Source organism: Pistacia vera, unplaced genomic scaffold (genome assembly GCF_008641045.1).
Source record: "Pistacia vera cultivar Batoury unplaced genomic scaffold, PisVer_v2 Contig852, whole genome shotgun sequence".
Classification (NCBI taxonomy): domain Eukaryota; kingdom Viridiplantae; phylum Streptophyta; class Magnoliopsida; order Sapindales; family Anacardiaceae; genus Pistacia; species Pistacia vera.
Genome location: NW_022196726.1, coordinates 172,583 through 195,101, shown reverse-complemented (window position 1 = coordinate 195,101; position 22,519 = coordinate 172,583). Strand labels below are relative to the sequence as shown.

The window sequence follows — 22,519 nt, the reverse complement described above, 5'->3', positions numbered from 1 at the left end:
ATTTTTGCAATAGTAATTCATAAAATAAAGACACATAGATGGAAACCTTTAACTTGGAATGTAAGTGATGCACACCTGCAGGTTGCTGGAAGACGGATCCAACAGATCAAGAATCTGTTCATTATATATTTCCAAAAATGAGCATTTACAAATAAACCTTAACTTCTCATCTTTGCGGGCGGTAATTTCCTGCAAGTCAAATTAGTCATTGGAAATTGCTCTATGATTCTTCAATAAAACTTAATACTAAATGAACAGAGGAGAAAATTTAACTTTGATGTATGAAGATGGTGACTTCAAAAATAGAAAAAGCAACTAAGAAAATGATTTGTGTTAAACAAATTGGCCATCATTTCACTCACATAACCAATTCAGTATGATATCTAACACCCTAAATATACCAATTAGTAACAGAAAAGATATTCATTTCAATTTCATTCTTTAATAATCCTTAGTTCCACGAAAAGCATATTCATTGCTAATGTTTCTTTAACCTTTTCTATATCAACAATAGAGAAACTGATTATGTTGACCAACGTAATACCTTCTGTATCCTGAAGAACGAGTGTTCAAAGACTCTTGGTGTCATCCCACAATTAACACTATGTCTTTGGGTGCCTCCCTCAATATCTCCAAGCATGGTGTGAGTCTTCCCACTACCAGTCTGTAAGAAAAGTACCAAACTAAATCAAATAACTTGACATACATTAAACCAACAAAACAAAAAATTTCAATCAAGTAATACAATTAATTACAAAACTCACTTGGCCATAAGCAAACATGCAACTGTTGTAACCTGCCACGCAATTCTCCACCATGGGCAAGCCAGCCACTTTGAACAACTTCTCCTGTTACATTACTCGAATGAAATACACCATACACCAAAGAGGATTCAACAGCAACATAATCCAACGAGCAAAAAAAGGGTACCTGGCTGACATTCTCATCGGCTACAAGGTCAAAAGTAAAACGTGACTCGGGATGCCCTGTCCAAGTAATTGTCTGACAACTCTCTTGCCTAATACACTTGCTGTGCCCTTGTGCTGATATTTCAGAATTACTGAGAGGACGAATCCTTATAATTACCTACAAGTAATAATCGCCAAATTAAAATATAAAAAAAAAAAAGAACGGCAAAAGAATTTATAATATAATATTTATGTAGCCTAGAAGCTTGTTCACTGCATCAAAAGGAAAATCACATAGTTTCAATAAAAATGAGCAAAACTTACCTGAACGTTGTGGTCTTTCCAGAAAGATGGATCTTCATTAACCTCGAAGATCTGAGATGAACCAGCGCTGGCGGCGGCATTGTCCTCCAAGTCACCGATACTACGAACTGTAGACGTTGCAGTCTGCGACTGGCCATAAGGATTCTCTCTCACCGCCGACTTGACAGAAAGGTCAGGAGATGTCCGCACCGACGGCAAGGTCTCCGAGGAAGCGGAACGGCTGTGGAAACCGAACCTGCTCTTTATTGCACTCGCCGTCTCCGATATAAACGGCATGTCGTTTAAGTTCTAGAAGAGAAAATGATGTTCAGGGTTTTGAAGAGGAAAAAGTAAGCGAGATTTTGGGACTTTGGAGAGAAATGAAGGAATGGTGTTTGGTTAGAAAGAAAAAAATTGAAATGAGAGTGAGGATAGATCGGATGGTGGATAGTAGAGTGGATGAACGGCTGGGATGAAGTACATTTGATTCTGATGACCGTTCGAGGTTTGGTATTTCAAATTTTCAAATTTGGAGCCACTGGCACGATCCGGTTTCGTAAAGTTAGAGGAATCATGAGGGTATTCTAGACTTTAACGATAATAATTTGGGCCTTTGGGCTTCGTTTAATAATTTTATTAGCGACTTTTTTTTCTTTTTTTCTTTTTTTTTTGGTTCGATATAAAAATAAGGATAATGGCTCTGTTTGGTTCACAATTTTGTGTTTTTGGGAAAAGTTTTTTGAAAAAAGTTAAAAAAAAAGTTGAATTGGACGGGTATTACGATGGAGGATTTACAAATTGATAAAATACCCCCTATGTTTGTTTTTTTACAAAACACCCCTTATAATAAAACATTAAAAGTTAACAAAAACACCCCCAATCCACCCTCAAATACGGACAGTCGGCCACCACCGCCGGAGGGTGGCCGGAGTCGCCGTAACAAAAACATTAAAAATATTTAGGGGTATTTAATTGAATTAACAAATTTTGGGGGTTTAAAAAATGTTGAATAAAGTTGAATAATATTGTGAGTTTTTGGATATTTTACTGTTTAACTTTTTTGGGAATACTAAAAGTAGTATTCCCAAAATCCAACCAAACGAAGCCAATACTATTTGTACAAACTTACCTGGTACACAATGTGAGTGCCACGTGACATAAGAGCCCACATAATATTAATGTGACATTAAGTTACGTGGATCTTAATACCACATGACATGCTTTGTGGTGTGCCACGTAAGTTTGTACAAATTATCGTTGTACAAAGAGTTTTTACAAATAGCATTACCCTAAAAATATTTATCAAAAGGGAGATTATTAATTAGCCTATAAAGTTTTCAATTATTTAATTGTTTCTTTAGCTCCGTTTGGCTCACTCTTGGGAATACTATTATTAGTATTCTCAATAAAGTTAAATAGTAAAATTGCAAAAACTGACAATATTATTCTATATTATTTAACTTTTTTAAACCCCCTAAATTTGTTAATTTAACTAAATACCCCCAAATATTTTTTTAGAAATTACAAAAACACCCCAGCAACCCACATTTACCAGATTCTGACCACCACTACCGGAAGATGACTGAAATCTGGTATAATGGCGCACTACTGGCTGGATTCAGCTGATAGTGCGCCAATCTAGCCTTTTTCTGTCAGATCCACGGTGGATCTGGCCAGAAAGGGCCAGATCTACGACCAGATCTTTGGCTGTCATTGACGAGCAAATGCGACCAGATTTAGTTGTCAATGGCATGATCTGGCCGGCAAAGGCCAGATCTACGACTAGATCTGGGGGATCTGGCCGGAAAAGGTCATATTGGTGCACGACCGGTAAGATTCAACCGGTCATGCACCGATATGGCGACTCCGGCCACTCTCCGACGGGGGTGGCCGGTTGTCCATATTTAATGGGTGGGTTGGAGTGTTTTTGTTAACTTTTAATATTTTATTATAGGGGTGTTTAGTAAATAAACAAACATAAGAAATATTTTTGTTAATTTTCAAATCATACATCATAATACCCGTCCAATTTAACTTTTTTTCAAAAAACTTTTCTAAAATGTATAAAAAAGTGAACCAAACGGAGCCTTTGTTTTCTTCTACGGTTTCTGAATTTGATGATATTTTTAGATTTTAAAAATTTTATTCTAGATTTAATTTATTTTTTAAAAAGGAATAATTTAAATCTATGTAATTACATATTTATCGCCCCACAAAGTTAATAAAACCCTAATTGAGTGTTTGGAACTTATATCCCTAAATTGAACGATTTGGAACTTATGTTCGTGACTTCCAAATTTCTACAAACTTTGTCCAATACTTATCTTGCTATGTTGATGTAAAAATATTTACCAAAAGGGAGATTATTAATTAGCCTACAAAGTTTTCAATTATTTAATTGTTTCTTTGTTTTCTTCTAAGGTTTCTAATTTGATGACATTTTTAGATTTTAAAAATTTTATTCTAGATTTAATTTATTTTTAAAAAGGAATAATTAAAATCTATATAATTACATATTTATCGCCCCACAAAGTTAATAAAACCCTAATTGAATGTTTGGAACTTATATCCCTCAATTGAACGATTTGGAACTTATGTCCGTGACTTGCAAATTTCCATAAACTTTGTACCTAATTTAGAAAAATTAATTCAGCCCCTTGTCGGAGCTCATTTCAAGAGGTGGCAAGAAAAAGTATTCGACTCCCTAGGCGTGCTCAGTTTTGCAGAGTATTTCACATCAGAAGAACCAAAACCTGGAGTAGACAATTTTGATCAAAAACTTGACACATGGAAGAAAGGAAATAAGGTATGTCGTCATACTATCCTCAGTACATTGTCGAATGAGTTTTATGATGTTTATTGCGCTTATAAAACTGCGCATGAGATATGGACAATCCTGAAAAAGAAATATGTTGTTGAGGATGCTAAATCACAAAAATATGTTATAGGAAACTTCCTAGATTTTAAAATGGTAGAAGAAAAAGAGGTATCCCCGTAAGTCTATGACTATCATTTATTGATAAATGACCTAAAAAATGAAGAAATAAGTCTTCCTTAAACTTTTGTGGCTGGTTATTTAATTGAGAAACTTCTAGATTCATTGAGAGATTATAAGAATAGTATGAAACATAAAAGGAACTAAATGAGCTTAGAAGATGTGATAGTACATATTAGGATTGAGGAGACGAATAGGCTTAGAGATAAAGCCGATAAGGCCAAGGAATTGACATCCAAGGCTAATGTTGTTGAAAACTAAGTGGCTCCTCATCAACCTAAGAACAAGAAACTACAGAGTTGTTAAGAACAATAACAAGAAATTGTTTAACAACAAGAACCCCAACACTTTCAAAAAGAAAGGACATTGTTTTATGTGTGGGAAAACCATACATTTTGCTAGCCAATGCAGATACAAAAAAACTAGAGACAACAAAAATCCTCCTACTCTAAAGCTAATTTGGCTAAGGGAGGTGATGTTATTGCTACTGTGGTTGTCTCACAAGTGAACATGATTGCTAAAAGAATATGGATAATTGATTATGGGCTACACACCATATTTAGAGATAGAAATTCTTTCTATGAATACCAGTGAGGGATGGAGAAGAATGTGTTTACCTTGGTGATTCCTACTCTACTCCTGTTTTGGAAAGAGGAAATTCTTCTCAAACTTACTTGTAACACCTACTGAAAACTAGTACAATGCATGCATTAACAATGGAAAATTGGGCCCAATGTTTTCTTTTCATTACAATTCACATGTCTTTTATACACAAGGTACTGTTTACAAAAGTGCATTTTAAAAGAACAAATAGGGGAATTTGTAGCTATTGCTCCTCGCGCCGCCGACCCCCTCCAACCGCATCAACCCTAGAACCTGCATCCACAAAGGAAAATACGGGGTGAGCACAAATAATGCCCAGTAAGTAAAACTCTCTAACTGTCTGTCCCCGTGTGTGACTCTTATTCTTTCCTTTCTAATTCTGTTTCTATTTCTGTTTCTAATGCCATCATGGCCTCATCTTACCGGAGGTACGGCCGGATGGCGTTCACACAACCAGCACTCTCACTCTCTATGGCTATCGGGTGGAATTCACACATTACCAACCCTTTCTTAGTGACTACCGGATGAAGACACAAAGCACCAACTCGGTTCCTCCTAACTATCGGGTGTAATCACCTGCACCTACCCGTTCCTCATGAATTTTGGGAATGAACCAAGCATTTACCCGTCTCTAGTCACTATCGGGTGATGATCACAAGCATCAACCCGCTTCTACTAGCCTTTGGATGATGATCACAAGCCATCACCTGCTATCTCTTAACTACGGGTAGTGGTCACAAAGCATCTACCCATTCCTATTACTCATTGGGACGATCACTAAGCATCGACCCATCTCTCTAAGGTTATTCGGATGATGATCACAAAGCATCATCCGATTCCCATAACGGTCGGGTGATGATACAAAGCATCATCCCAACTAATTACTCTTCTAACTCATTCTATTAGTAGCATTTTCAATGCTCTCTACCCTTAGAGAATTTTACCCACTAACTCCTACTCATAGGGTATTTCTATACACAAATTTTCCTACTCTTTCTTGGGTCACTTGTCAATGTCTAACAGCACATGGATGATTCATCTCACTAATGCACTTGTGAAATGCCAACATGCAATGTTGCAAGAATTAAGGTTCATTACTCACACTCATTCTCTATTAGGCATTTCATCAAACAACTCATGTGCACTATAAAACTCTATCATAGCCATGAATCTAAACTTTTTCCTAACCATCCAAAATGGGAAAAATCCCTTCACAAGTCATATAACCTGTCAAACAACCCACTTCCAAAAAAAAGGTTCCATAACACCCCTTCAATTCCATCTCAACTACTTTACTCTCAACAACCCATTTCTCATATTTGCAAGTATAAACATTCACAAAGCATAGAAATCTCCATTTAATACTCCATACATGGCTATTTACATGCACATCACATACATACATCATTTCTATCAAAACCCTAATCAAGAAATTTCATGAATCTCAACTTGGGTTGGTTTTACTTACTTGCTATGGAAGACTTCACCAAATCTTCTTTCCACTTGGCTTTCTTGACTATTCTCTCTACTCTTACCCAAAGAAAAAACCCTCAAAACCAAAATGAACTAAAATCTACAAATCCACACAACTTAAGGAGGAATCCTTACCTTAGAAGCCTTAGGTTGTTTTCTATACCCAAATCACTTCAAAATCCCTTGGAAATCCTTGATCAAAGAAAAGAGGAGTTGAGAGGAGTAGAATGAAGAGTGCGTTTGAGAAGAAAATGAGGGGTCTTTGATCTAATTCCTTTTAAAGAAATATAAACACACTCATTCCCATTTTGCCCTTATTCTCTATGGAAATTCCATCCATAACCTTTGATTCTTACAAACTCACCCCCATATCAACATTCTCCAGAAAAATCCTTACAATTAACTCCCACTTTTCCTGCTAATTAGGGGTAAATGGTCAAATAGCCCTTGGGGAGAAATGTCTAAAACTCAACCAACATGAAAATCGGCCCGTCGCCGCGGCGAAGAAACTTATGTCGCCGCGGCGAAACCGTCCAGAGAGTTTCCGGTGGTTCAACACTTCTCGCCGCGGCGAAGATTCTTCTTCGCCCAGGCGAAGCTCGGCATACTACACTTCTCCCATATTTACCCATTTCAAGGTAATTATCCACACAACACTCATACTAATGAAAATCAAACATTTACCAAAACGACTCAAATGAGGGCGAAAGAGAAACAATAACAACGTACCTCAAGGGGCGTTACAATTCTCCCCCCCTTGAAAGAATTTTCGTCCCCGAAATTCAAACAAATAATTCTGGGAACGATTCTGCATGTCCGCTCTACTTCCAAGTGGCTTCTTCCACTTGTGATTCCTCCAAAGGACCTTCACTAGCGGACACTCTTGTTCCGAAGCTCTTTAACTCTCGATCTAAAATCTGAACTGGACGTTCTTCTATACTAGGTTCTCTGTACTTCAACGTCTTCTACGCTCAGGATGTGGAGATCACTTACATATTCCGTAGCATCGAGACATGGAAGACATCGTGCACCCTGTCCATGCTAGGTGTAGTGCCAATCTGTAGGCCACTTTCCTACTCGTTGCAAGATCTCAAAAGGACCTACATACCTCGGCGCTAACTTCCCTTTGCTTCTGAAGCGCATTACTCGCTTGTAGGGGGAAACCTTCAGGAACACTTTGTCACCCACTTGAATCTACCTCTTCCTCTTCAAGTCGGCATACTCTTCTGTCGATCTGGGCTTGTTTCATTCTATTCTGATTACCTCACACATCTACTAGTTTCTGAGTCACCCTCTGGCCCAAGAGGTACTCAACTCATCTCTTTCGCCTACTTCTCCCAATGAAGCGGAGACCTACAACCGTCTACCATAACAACTCTTAAGGCGCCATCTAATTGTAACTGTAACTGTTGTGTAGGCAAATTCCACTAAGGGTAACATCTCATGCCAGGATATTCTATAATCCATGCAACAGGCTCTCAACATATCCTCGAGGACCTGATTCGTTCTCTCAGTTTGGCCGTCTGACTGAGGATGATAGGCAGTACTGAATGCTAAACGGTACCCAAACTCCTCTGAAACTTGTCCAGAAGGCTGAAAACAATCTGGAATCTCTACTGATACTATAGTCTTGGGCACACCATGCAATCTGACTATCTCCTTGAGTAATCTAGCCAACGATCTGTAGTGGTACTTTCCTTTACTGGGGAAATGGGCTGACTTGGTTAACCTATCCACAATCACCCATATTGCATTATATCCTTTCTGCACTCTGGGAAACCCTTGATAAATCCATTGAAATGCTCTCCCATTTCCATTCTGGAACACTCAATGGCTGAAGCAACCCTGACGGCCGCTGATGTTCTGCTTTCACCTGCTGACAAGTTAGACATTTAGCTACAAACTCGGCGATGTCTTTCTTCATACCTGACCACAATAGCCTTTCTTGATATCCTGATACATCTTGGTTGCTCCCGGATGAGCGGTTACGGTGTGTCATGAGCCTCTATGAGGATTTTCTGTTTCAACTCCTCATTTGGAGGAATGCACAACCGTTTCTGAAATAGAGGACACCATCTCTCATAAAGAACCTGATTTCTTGCCCTCATGCACTTGCTGAACTATTTTCTGACACCACTCATCAGCCATTTGCTTTTCTCTAATTTCCTCTAGAAAGAGGACTGTACCACAGGCTGGCAATTCTTCCCGGAACACCTCATCTGCTCCTTAGACATTCTTCTATTAACTCTTTCTGCCTGGTGAGCCGAAGACATGGGCTTTTCTACTCAAAGCATCGGTACTACATTGGCTTTCCCCGTTGAATATTGATCTCACAATCATATCCTTGACCACTCTAACCACCTTCTCTGCCTCATATTTAACTCTTTTTGAGTGGAAGTACTTTAAACTCTGGTCAGTGTAGATATTACTCTTCACACCATACAGGTAATGCCTCCAAATCTTTAAGGCAAGACCACGACTGCTAATTCTAAATCATGCGTAGGTATCTGGTCTCGTACTCTTTCAATTGACGAGAAGCATAAGCTATAACCCTACCTAACTGCATCAACACCGCACCAAGTCCCTCAAAGAGGCATCGGTATAAATGTCATAATCTACACCCTCCTGCGGTAACACTACACAGAGCTGAGGTTAACCTCTTCTTCAACTCTTGAAAGCTTCTTCACATGCTGCTGACCAGACAAAAGGAGTTTTCTGCTTGGTAAGAGCTGTCAACGGTTTAGCCAACTGGGCAATCCTGCTACAAATCGTCGGTAGTAACCTGCTAAGCCTAAGAAACTCCTTTCTTTCACTGTTCTCGCTTCTTCTGCCATTCTAGGATGGCCTGCACTTTACTCGGATCTACCGAAATCCCTTCCTTCGACACGGTATGACCCAGGAATATCACTTGATTCAGCCAAAACTCACACTTGGAAAATTAGCACACAACTTCTTTTCTCTCAGCCGCTGCATACTAACCCCAAGTGCTTCTCATGCCTTCTCTGGACTTCGAGTAAATCAGAAGGTCGTCGATGAAGACAACAATCCTGATCCATACTCATGGAATACTCTGTTCATCAAGTCCATAAAACTGCTGGGGCATTGAGTCAGCCAAAAGGCATCACTACAAACTCATAGTGCCCATATCTGGTCCGAAGAGCAGTTTTAGCCACTCTATTGCTCAGCCACTCTTACCTGATGTACCCGACCTCAAATCAATTTTGGAGAACACTGTCGCTCCTTTCAACTGATCAAAAAGTCGTCTATCCGGGGTAGCGGGTACTTATTCTTCACTGTAACTTTATTCAACTCCCTATATCAATACACATCCTTAGTGATCCATCCTTCTTTTTCACAAACAGGATTGGAGCTCCCCAGGGGGATGACTTGGCGGATAAAGCCTTATCTAAAAGCTCCTGGAGTTGCTTCTTTAATTCTGAGCTCAGCTGGGGCCATTCGATAGGGCTTAGATATTGGTGCTGTTCCTGGTGCTAGTTCGATACTAAATTCTACCTCCCTTTCTGGAGGCAAACCCGGTAACTCTTCCGGAAACACATCTATATCTCGAACTACTGGCACCTCTGAATCTCTAACTGTGGAACATCACCACTCTGCACACATGGCAATATAACCCGAACACCCTTTCTCAACATCTTCCTGGCTTTCACATTACTAATCAGCATGCTCAACTATGGCCTTCTCCAAAACTAAACTTACCCCACAATTGAGGTTAAACCTCGCCTTCTTTTTCCGACAGTCAATCTCTACTCCATACCTCCCTAGGAGTCCATACCCAGAATCACATTAAATCGGGCATCAAAAACTATTAAGTAACATGTTAACTCTCTACCCTGGATCACTAAGGACTCTCTTAACAAATCTCTTGAGTCACAACACTAACCCCATCGGGTAGTTCTATCTTAATGGCTGATCGCTCTAGTAGGTTTCAAACCTAATCTCTCAAGCATCCCATAAGATATAAACGAATGGGTAGCACCCGAATCAATTAAAGCATATAAGGGACTGCATGATAATAACGGACCAGTAACGGCTGATGGACTGGCCTCTGCTTCTCCTTGTGCCACAGTAAAACTCTGGCATTCGCATGGCCCCCTAGACCCTGAGTGGTTGGTGGAAGAGGAGCTTTACAATCCCGCATCATGTCCCTGGCTGTCGGCACCTATAGCATACTCTCTGATCCCTCAGACATTCTCCGGGTGATTCTTCCCAATTTAGGGCAAGGAGGAAACCCTTCCGTCCGAGGTCGCTTATTCTTCCACTCCTTTCTATTCGGTCTATACTGAAACTTCTTCTTCTGATTCTTCATGTCTTTACCTTTTCCACCTCATGTTTCTCTCTCTGAGGAGCGGAGGGTAGCTCCTTCGGTCCTCCCATCGAGGATCCTAAAGGGAAGAAGATTTTATTCTCAAAAATCTCCCCTTCATTGCCCGCCTTAAAGCCTCACTAAATTCCGAGGGGGTTGAGCTTGTCATAATATCCCGGGCTATCTCCGGCTTCAATCCATGCACAACTTATCCCTTCTCAAGGCTGGAGTGCTTACTATTCCCGTGCAAACCTTGCAAGGGCGTTGAATTTCACTGAGTACTCTTTCACAGCGCTAGTCCCTTGCTGTAAACTGATATTCTTGGACCTTCTCATGAACTTGGTCCTCTGATCTATACTCAGCCTCACTCTTGCCTAAACTCTCCCACGTCATTACTGTCGCGTCATGAGTTTCTTCCATTAATTCCCACCAAATTCGGGCATCACCCCACAAGAAACTCGCATACCGGATCTTCTCTCGGTCTGACATAGGAAATAAACCCGTGCTCGCTCACTGACCCAACCACTCTTCTCTATCACTGGATCTGTAGTACCCTTAAACTCTGAGGGTTGATGCTGACTAGAAAGACCGTAAATCGGTTCAACTCTGTTCGGTACTGGGGGAGGTACCGGTTGCCCTCTTTCGACAGGCGTACTGGCGGTACTTGAACATGGGGTACAACTCTCCCCTGGTTTCTACCATAACTTGCTGTACAATTCCCCGGATTCTAGCTTCATCCAAGGGAGGGGACGTAGACTCTGGTGGGTTAGAAGGTTTCCTTCATTACCACACCTTTACCGCGATTTCGATAACTACGCCTCATCACAAAATGATCACACTAATGAACTCAAGAAAACATTACGTAAGGAAAGAATTACTCACACGGTCGTTAGGACGTCGTGGCGATGAGATAGTACACGTTCAATCCTGCTCTGATACCAAAAATGTAACACCTACTGAAAACTAGACAATGCATGCAATTAACAATGGAAATTGGGCCCAAATGTTTCTTTTCATTACAATTCACATGTCTTTATACACAAGGTTACTGTTTACAAAAGTGCATTTTAAAAGACAAAATAGGGGAACAGTGTAGCTATGCTCCTCGCGCGCCGACGCCCCTCCAACCGCATCAACACCTAGAACCTGCATCCACAAAGGAAAATAACGGGGTGAGCACAAATAATCCCAGTAAGTAAAACTCTCTAACTGTCTGTCCCCGTTGTGACTCTTAATTCTTTCCTTTTCTAATTCTGTTTCTATTTCTGTTCTAATGACATCATGGCCTCATCTTACCGAGTACGGCCGGATGGCGTTCACACAGCACCATCTCACTCTCTGGCTATCGGGTGGAATTCACACAGTACCAACCCTTTCTTAGTGCACCGAGTGAAGATCACAAAGCACCAACTCGGTTCCTCCTAACTATCGGGTGGAGATCACCTAGCACCTACCCGTTCCTCATGAATTTTGGGTAATGATCACCAAGCATTTACCCGTCCCTAGTCACTATCGGGTGATGATCACAAAGCATCAACCCGCTTCTACTAGCCGTTGGATGATGATCACAAAGCACTCACCTCATATCTCTAACTAATCGGGTAGTGGCACAAAGCATCTACCCATTCCTATTACTCATTGGGTGACGATCACTAAGCATCGACCCATCTCTCTAATGTATTCGATGATGATCACAAAGCATCATCCGATTCCCATAACGGTCGGTGATGATCACAAGCATCCTCACACACTATATTACTCTTCTAACTCATTCTATGTAGCATTTTTCAATGCTCTCTACCACTTAGAGAATTTTACCCACTAAGCTCTCTACTCATAGGGTATTTCTATACACAAAGTTTCCTACTCTTTCTTGGGTCACTTGTCAATGCATATACAATGCACATGGATGATTCATCTCTACTAATGCACTTGTGATGCCAACTGCAATGTTGCAAGAATTAAGGTTCATTACTCACACTCAATTCTCTATTGGCATTTCATCAAACAACTCATGTGCACTATAAAACTCTATCTAGCCATGAATCTAAAAACTTTTTCCTAACCATCCAAAAGGGAAAAATCCCTTCACAAGTCATAATAACCTGTCAAACAACCACTTCCAAAAAAAAGGTTCCATAACACCCCTTCAATTCCATCTCAACTACCTTGCTAATCCAACAACCCATTCTCATATTTGCAAGGTATAAACATTCACAAAGCATAGAAATCTCCATTTAATACTCCATACATGGCATATTACATGCACATCACATCATACATCATTTCTATCAAAACCCTAATCAAGAAATTTCATGAATCTCAACTTGGTTGGTTTTACTTACTTGCTATGGAGAGACTTCACCAAATCTTCTTTCCACTTGGCTTTCTTGACTATTCTCTCTACTCTTAACCAAAAGAAAGAAAACCCTCAAAAACCAAAATGAACTAAAATCTCAAATCACACACTTAAGGAGGAATCCTTACCTTAGGAAGCCTTAGGTGTTTTCTATACCCCAATCACTTCAAAATCCTTGGAAATCCTTGATCAAAAGAAAAGAGGAGTAGAGGAGTAGAATGAAGAGTTGCGTTTGAGAAGAAGAGAATGAGGGGTTCTTTGATTCTAATTCCTTTTAAAGAATATAAACACACTCATTCCCATTTTGCCCTTATTCTTCTATGGAATTCCTCCATAACCTTTGATGTCATTACAAACTCACCCCATATCAACACTTCTCCAAGAAAAATCCTTACAATTACTCTCCCACTTTTCCTGCTAATTAGGGGTAGAATGTCAAATAGCCCTTGGGGAGAAAATGTCTAAAACTCAACCAACATGAAAATCGGCCCGTCGCCGCGGCGAAGAAACTTATGTCGCCGCGGCGAAACCGTCCAGAGAGTTTCCGGTGGTTTCAACACATCTTCGCCGCGGCGAAGATTCTTCTTCGCCCAGGCGAAGCTCGCATACTTACTCCTCCCATATTTACCCATTTCAAGGTAATTAATCCACACAACACTCATACTAATGAAAATCAACAATTTACCAAAACACTCAAATGAGGGCGAAAGAGGAAACAATAACAACGTACCTCAAGCGGGCGTTACAATTCTCCCCCCCTTGAAAGAATTTCGTCCCCGAAATTCAAACAAATAATTCTGGGAACGATTCTGCATGTCCCGCTCTACTTCGCAAGTGGCTTCTTCCACTTTGTGATTCCTCCAAAGGACCTTCACTAGCGGAACACTCTGTTCCGAAGCTCTTTAACTCTTCGATCTAAAATCTGAACTGGACGTTCTTCATATACTAGGTTCTCTGTCACTTCAACGTCTTCTACGCTCAGGATGTGGAGGGGATCACTTACATATTTCCGTAGCATCGAGACATGGAAGACATCGTGCACCCTGTCCATGCTAGGTGGTAGTGCCAATCTTAGGCCACTTTTCCTACTCGTTGCAAGATCTCAAAAGGACCTACATACCTCGGCGCTAACTTCCCTTGCTTTCTGAAGCGCATTACTCGCTTGTAGGGGGAAACCTTCAGGAACACTTTGTCACCCACTTGGAAATCTACCTCTTTCCTCTTCAAGTCGGCATAACTCTTCTGTCGATCTTGGGCTTGTTTCATTCTATTTCGATTAACCTCACATCATCTACTAGTTTCTGAGTCACCTCTGGCCCAAGAGCGGTACTCAACCATCTCTTTCGCCTACTTCATCCCAATGAAGCGGAGACCTACACCGTCTACCATACAAAGCCTCGAAGGCGCCATTCAATTGTAGACTGATAACTGTTGTTGTGCAAATTCCACTAAGGGTAACATCTCATGCCAGGATATTCTATAATCCATCAACAGGCTCTCAACATATCCTCGAGGACCTGATTCGTTCTCTCAGTTTGGCCTCTGACTGATGATATAGGCAGTACTGAATGCTAACGGGTACCCAAACTCCTCTGTAAACTTGTCCAGAAGGCTGAAACAAATCTGGAATCTCTATCTGATACTATAGTCTTGGGCACACCATGCAATCTGACTATCTCCTTAGGTAAATCTGAGCCAACTGATCTGTAGTGGTACTTTCCTTTACTGGAGGAAATGGGCTGACTTGGTTAACCTATCCACAATCACCCATATTGCATTATATCCTTTCTGCACTCTGGGAAGACCCGTGATAAAATCCATTGAAATGCTCTCCCATTTCCATTCTGGAACACTCAATGGTCTGAAGCACCCTGACGGCCGCTGATGTTCTGCTTTCACCTGCTGACAAGTTAGACATTTAGCCACAACTCGGCGATGTCTTTCTTCATACCTGACCACCAATAGCCTTTCTGATTATCCTATACATCTGGTTGCTCCGGATGAGCGGTGTACGGTGTGTCATGAGCCTCTATGAGGATTTCTGTTTCAACTCCTCATTTGGAGGAATGCACAACCGATTTCTGAAATAGAGGACACCATCTCTCATAAAGAACTCTGATGTCTTGCCCTCATGCACTTGCTGAACTATTTTCTGACACCACTCATCCCCATTTGCTTTTCTCTAATTTCCTCTAGTAAAGAGGACTGTACCACAAGGCTGGCAATTCTTCCCGGAACCACCTCAATCTGCTCCTTAGACAATTCTTCTATTAACTCTTTCTGCCTGGTGAGCCGGAAGACATGGGCTTTTTCACTCAAAGCATCGGCTACTACATTGCTTTCCCCGTTGATATTTGATCTCACAATCATAATCCTTGACCAGCTCTAACCACCTTCTCTGCCTCATTTTAACTCTTTTTGAGTGAAGAAGTACTTTAACCTTATGGTCAGTGTAGATATTACTCTTCACACCATACAGGTATGCCTCCAAATCTTTAAGGCAAAGACCACGACTGCTATTCTAAATCATGCGTAGGGTATCTGGTCTCGTACTCTTTCAATTGACGAGAAGCATAAGCTATAACCCTACCTAACTGCATCAACACCGCACCAAGTCCCTGCAAAGAGGCATCGGTATAAATGTCATAATCTACACCCTCCTGCGGTAACACTAGCACAGGAGCTAGGTTAACCTCTTCTTCAACTCTTGAAAGCTTTCTTCACATGCTGCTGACCAGACAAAAGGAGTTTTCTGCTTGGTAAGAGCTGTCAACGGTTTAGCCAACTGGCGAATCCTGCTACAAATCGTCGGTAGTAACCTGCTAAGCCTAAGAAACTCCTGATTTCTTTCACTGTCTCGGCTTCTGCCATTCTAGGATGGCCTGCACTTTACTCGGATCTACCGAAATCCCTTCCTTCGACACGGTATGACCCAGGAATATCACTTGATTCAGCCAAAACTCACACTTGGAAAATTTAGCACACAACTTCTTTTCTCTCAGCCGCTGCAATACTAACCCCAAGTGTCTTCTCATGCTCTTCTCTGGACTTCGAGTAAATCAGAATGTCGTCGATGAAAGACAACAATAAACTGATCCAAATACTCATGGAATACTCTGTTCATCAAGTCCATAAAAACTGCTGGGGCATTAGCAAGCCAAAAGGCATCACTACAAACTCAAGTGCCCATATCTGGTACGAAAGGCAGTTTTAGCCACATCTTGCTCAGCCACTCTTACCTGATGGTACCGGACCTCAAATCAATTTGGAGAACACTGTCGCTCCTTTCAACTGATCAAAAAGGTCGTCTATCCGGGGTAGCGGTACTTATTCTTCACTGTACTTTATTCAATCCCTATATACATACACATCCTTAGTGATCCATCCTTCTTTTCACAAACAGGAAAGGATTGGGCCCCAGGGGATGACTTGGTCGGATAAAAGCCTTTATCTAAAAGCTCCTGGAGTTGCTTCTTTAATTCTTGGAGCTCAGCTGGGGCCATTCGATAAGGGGCTTTAGATATTGGTGCTTTCCTGGTGCTAGTTCGATACTAAATTCTACCTCCCTTTCTGGAGCAAAACCGGTTAACTCTTCCGGAAACACATCTATAAAGTCTCGAACTACTGGCACCTCTGAATCTCTAACTGTGAACATCACCACTCTGCACTACATGGGCAATATAACCAACACACCCTTTCTCAACATCTTCCTGGCTTTCACATTACTAATCAGCATGCTCAACTGATGGCCTCTCCAAAACTAAACTTATCCCCACAATTGAGGTTAAACCTCGCCTTCTTTTTCCGACAGTCAATCTCTACTCCATACCTCCCTAGGAAGTCCATACCCAGAATCACATTAAAATCGGGCATATCAAAAACTATAAGTCAACTGTTAACTCTCTACCCTGGATCACTAAGGACTCTCTTAACAAAATCTCTTGAGTCACAACACTAACCCCATCGGTAGTTCTATCTAATGGGCTGAGTCGCTCTAGTAGGTTTCAAACCTAATCTCTCAAGCATCCCATAAGATATAAAAACGAAGGGTAGCACCCGAATCAATTAAAGCATATAAGGGACTGCATGAAATAATAACTGACCAGTAACGGCTGATGGACTGGCCTCTGCTTCTCCTTGTGCCACAGTAAAAACTCTGGCATTCGCAGTGCCCCTGAACCTGAGTGGTTGGTGGAAGAGGAGCTTTACAATCCCGCATCATGTGCCCTGGCTGTCGGCACCTATAGCATACTCTCTGATCCCTCAGACATTCTCCGGGGTGATTCTTCCGCATTTAGGGCAAGGAGGAAACCCTTCCGTCCGAGGTCGCTTATTCTTCCCTCCTTTCTATTCTGTCTATACTGAAACTTCTTCTTCTGATTCTTCATGTCTTTACCTTTCAACCCTCATGTTTCTCTCTCTGAGGAGCGGAGGGTAGCTCCTTCGGTCCTCCCATCGAGGATCCTAAAGGGAAGAAGATTTTATTCTCAAAAATCTCCGCCTTCATTGCCCGCCTTGCCTCACTATATTCCGAGGGGGGTTGGAGCTTGTCATAATATCCCGGGCTATCTCCGGCTTCAATCCATGCACAAACTTATCCCTTCTCAAGGCTGGAGTGCTTACTATTCCGGTGCAAACCTTGCAAGGGCGTTGAATTCACTGAGTACTCTTTCACAGCGCTAGTCCCTTGCTGTAAACTGATAAATTCTTGGACCTTCTCATGAACTTGTCCTCTGATCTATACTCAGCCTCAAACTCTTGCCTAAACTCTTCCCACGTCATTACTGTCCGTCATGAGTTTCTTCCATTAATTCCCACACAATTCGGGCATCACCCCGAAACAAGAAACTCGCATACCGGATCTTCTCTCGGTCTGACATAGGAAATAAACCCGTGGCTCGCTCTACTGACCCAAGCCACTCTTCTGCTATCACTGGATCTGTAGTACCCTTAAACCTCTGAGGGTTGATGCTGACTAGAAAGACCGTAAATCGGTTCAACTCTGTTCGGTACTGGGGGAGGTACCGTTGCCCTCTTTCGACAGGCGTAACTGGCGGTACTGAACATGGGTACACTCTCCCCTGAGTTTCTACCAAACTTGCTGTACAATTCCCCGGATTCTAGCTTCATCCAAGGGAGGGGACGTAGACTCTGGTGGGTTAGAAGGTTCTCCTTCATTCACCACACCTTTACCGCGATTTCGATAACTACGCCTCATTACAAAATGATCACACTAATAACTCAAGAAACAATTACTGTAAGGAAAGAATACTCACGGTCGGTTAGAGGACGTCGTGGCGATGAGAATAGTACACTGTTCAATCCTGCTCTGATACCAAAAATGTAACACCTACTGAAACTAGTACAATGCATGCAATTAACAATGGAAAATTGGGCCCAAAATGTTTCTTTCATTACAATTCACATGTCTTTTATACACAAAGGTTACTGTTACAAAAGTGCATTTTAAAAGACAAAATAGGGGAACAGTGTAGCTATTGCTCCTCGCGCGCCGACGCCCCTCCAACCGCATCAACACCTAGAACCTGCATCCACAAAAGGAAAATAACGGGTGAGCACAAAAATGCCAGTAAGTAAAACTCTCTAACTGTCTGTCCCCGTGTGTGACTCTTATTCTTTCTTTTCTAATTCTTTTCTATTTCTGTTTCTAATGACATCATGGCCTCATCTTACCGGAGGTACGGCCGATGGCGTTCACACAGCACCATCTCACTCTCTATGGCTATCGGGTGAATTCACACAGTACCACCCTTTCTAGTGACTACCGAGTGAAGATCACAAAGCACCAACTCGGTTCCTCCTAACTATCGGGTGGAGATCACCTAGCACCTACCCGTTCCTCATGAATTTTGGGTAATGATCACCAAGCATTTACCCGTCTCTAGTCACTATCGGGTGATGATCACAAAGCATCAACCCGCTTCTACTAGCCGTTGGATGATGATCACAAAGCATCAACCTGCATATCTCTAACTAATCGGGTAGTGGTCACAAGCATCTACCCATTCCTATTACTCATTGGGTGACGATCACTAAGCATCGACCCATCTCTCTAAGGTTATTCGGATGATGATCACAAAGCATCATCCGATTCCCATAACGGTCGGGTGATGATCACAAAGCATCATCCCAACTATATTACTCTTCTAACTCATTCTATTGTAGCATTTTTCAATGCTCTCTACCCTTAGAGAAATTTTACCCACTAAGCTCTCTACTCATAGGGTATTTCTATACACAAAGTTTCCTACTTTCTTGGTCACTTGTCAATGCATATAACAATGCACATGGATGATTCATCTCTACTAATGCACTTGTGAAATGCCAACGCAATGTTGCAAGAATTAAGGTCATTACTCACACTCATTCTCTATAGGCATTTCATCAAAACAACTCATGTGCACTATAAAACTCTATCATAGCCATGAATCTAAAACTTTTTCCTAACCATCCAAAATGGGGAAATCCCTTCACAAGTCATAATAACCTGTCAAACAACACACTTCCAAAAAAAAGGTTCCATAACACCCCTTCAATTCCATCTCAACTACCTTGCTAATCCAACAACCCATTTCTCATATTTGCAAGGTATAAACATTCACAAAGCATAGAAATCTCCATTTAATACTCCATACATGGCATATTACATGCACATCACTACTACTCATTTCTAAAAACCCTAATCAAGAAATTTCATGAATCTCAACTTGGGTTGGGTTTTACTTACTTGCTATGGAGAGACTTCACCAAATCTCTTTCCACTTGGCTTTCTTGACTATTCTCTCTACTCTTAACCAAAGAAAGAAAAACCCTCAAAAACCAAAATGAACTAAAATCTACAAATCACCAACTTAAGGAGGAATCCTTACCTTAGGAAGCCTTAGGTTGTTTTCTATACCCCAAATCACTTCAAAATCCCTTGGAAATCCTTGATCAAAGAAAAGAGGAGTTGAGAGGAGTAGAAGAAGAGTTGCGTTTGAGAAGAAGAGAAATGAGGGGTTTCTTTGATTCTAATTCCTTTAAAAATAAATAAACACACTCATTCCCATTTTGCCCTTATTCTTCTATGGAAATTCCATCATAACCTTTGATTCATACAAACTCACCCCCATATCAACACATTCTCCAGAAAAATCCTTACAATTAATCCCCACTTTTCCTGCTAATTAGGGGTAGAATGGTCAAATAGCCCTTGAGAAAAATGTCTAAAACTCAACCAACATGAAAATCGGCCCGTCGCCGCGGCGAAGAAACTTATGTCGCCGCGGCGAAACCGTCCAGAGAGTTTCTGGTGGTTTCAAACACATCTTCGCCGCGGCGAAGATTCTTCTTCGCTCAGGCGAAGCTCGGCAACTACATTCTCCCATATTTAACCCATTTCAAGGTAATTAATCCACACAACACTCATACTAATGAAAATCAAACAATATTACCAAACGACTCAAATGAGGGCGAAAGAGGAAACAATAACAAGTACCTCAAGCGGGGCGTTACAATTCTCCCCCCTTAAAGAATTTCGTCCCCGAAATTCAAACAAATAATTCTGGAAACGATTCTGCTGTCCCGCTCTACTTCGCAAGTGGCTTCTTCCACTTTGTGATTCCTCCAAAGGACCTTCACTAGCGGAACACTCTTGTTCCGAAGCTCTTTAACTCTTCGATCTAAAATCTGAACTGGACGTTCTTCATATACTAGGTTCTCTGTCACTTCAACGTCTTCTACGCTCAGGATGTGGGAGGGATCACTACATATTTCCGTAGCACTCGAGACATGGAAGACATCGTGCACCCTGTCCATGCTAGGTGGTAGTGCCAATCTGTAGGCCACTTTTTCTACTCGTTGCAAGATCTCAAAAGGACCTACATACCTCGGCGCTAACTTCCCTTTGCTTCTGAAGCGCATTACTCGCTTGTAGGGGAAACCTTCAGGAACACTTTGTCACCCACTTGGAAATCTACCTCTTTCCTCTTCAAGTCGGCATAACTCTTCTGTCGATCTTGGGCTTGTTTCATTCTATTTCTGATTAACCTCACATCATCTACTAGTTTCTGAGTCACCTCTGGCCCAAGAGCGGTACTCAACTCATCTCTTTCGCCTACTTCATCCCAATGAAGCGGAGACCTACACCGTCTACCATACAAAGCCTCGTAAGGCGCCATTCTAATTGTAGACTGATAACTGTTGTTGTAGGCAAATTCCACTAAGGGTAACATCTCATGCCAGGATATTCTATAATCCATGCAACAGGCTCTCAACATATCCTCGAGGACCTGATTGTTCTCTCAGTTTGGCCGCTGACTGAGGATGATAGGCAGTACTGAATGCTAAACGGGTACCAAACTCCTCTGTAAACTTGTCCAGAAGGCTGAAACAAATCTGGAATCTCTACTGATACTATAGTCTTGGGCACACCATGCAATCTACTATCTCCTTGAGGTAAATCTGAGCCAACTGATCTGTAGTGGTACTTTCCTTTACTGGGAGGAAATGGGCTGACTTGGTTAACCTACTCACAATCACCCTATTGCATTATATCCTTTCTGCACTCTGGGAAGACCCGTGATAAAATCCATTGAAATGCTCTCCCATTTCCATTCTGGAACACTCAATGGCTGAAGCAACCCTGACGGCCGCTGATGTTCTGCTTTCACACTGCTACAAGTTAGACATTAGCCACAAACTCGGCGATGTCTTTCTTCATACCTGACCACCAATAGCCTTTCTTGATATCCTGATACATCTTGGTGCTCCCGGATGAGCGGTGATACGGTTGGTCATGAGCCTCTATGAGGATTTCTGTTTCAACTCCTCATTTGCAGGAATGCACAACCGATTTCTGAAATAGAGGACACCATCTCTCATAAAGAACTCTGATGTCTTGCCCTCATGCACTTGCTGAACTATTTTCTGACACCACTCTCAATCGCCATTTGCTTTTCTCTAATTCCTCTAGTAAAGAGGACTGTACCACAAGGCGGCAATTCTTCCCGGAACCACCTCAATCTGCTCCTTAGACAATTCTTCTATTAAACTCTTCTGCCTGGTGAGCCGGAAGACATGGGCTTTTCTACTCAAAGCATCGGCTACTCATTGGCTTTCCCGGTGTTGATATTTGATCTCACAATCATATCCTTGACCAGCTCTAACACCTTCTCTGCCTCATATTTAACTCTTTTTGGAGTGAAGAAGTACTTTAAACTCTTATGGTCAGTGTAGATATTACTCTTCACACCATAACAGGTAATGCCTCCAAATCTTTAAGGCAAACGACCACGACTGCTAATTCAAATCATGCGTAGGGTATCTGGTCTCGTACTCTTTCAATTGACGAGAAGCATAAGACTATCCCTACCTAACTGCATCAACACCGCACCAAGTCCCTGCAAAGAGCATCGGTATAAATGTCATAATCTACACCCTCCTGCGGTAACACTAGCACAGGAGCTGAGGTTAACCTCTTCTTCAACTCTTGAAAGCTTTCTTCACATGCTGCTGACCAGACAAAGGAGTTTTCTGCTGGTAAGAGCTGTCAA

General features: G+C 41.6%; 1 protein-coding gene across 1 annotated transcript in view; it reads right to left on the bottom strand.

Moving 5' to 3' along the window:
- Positions 1-1,547, bottom strand: part of LOC116118658 (kinesin-like protein KIN-12E) — an 82,218-nt gene extending 80,671 nt beyond the window's left edge. Inside the window, exons 1-5 of the mRNA XM_031404644.1 lie at positions 1,233-1,547; positions 931-1,086; positions 765-848; positions 545-664; positions 76-189 (exon numbers count right to left, since the gene is read on the bottom strand). Of these exons, the coding sequence (XP_031260504.1) occupies positions 76-189; positions 545-664; positions 765-848; positions 931-1,086; positions 1,233-1,508 (750 nt within the window). The 5' untranslated portion in view covers positions 1,509-1,547. The remainder of the gene's footprint in view (positions 1-75; positions 190-544; positions 665-764; positions 849-930; positions 1,087-1,232) is intronic.
- Positions 1,548-22,519: the final 20,972 nt, after the last annotated feature.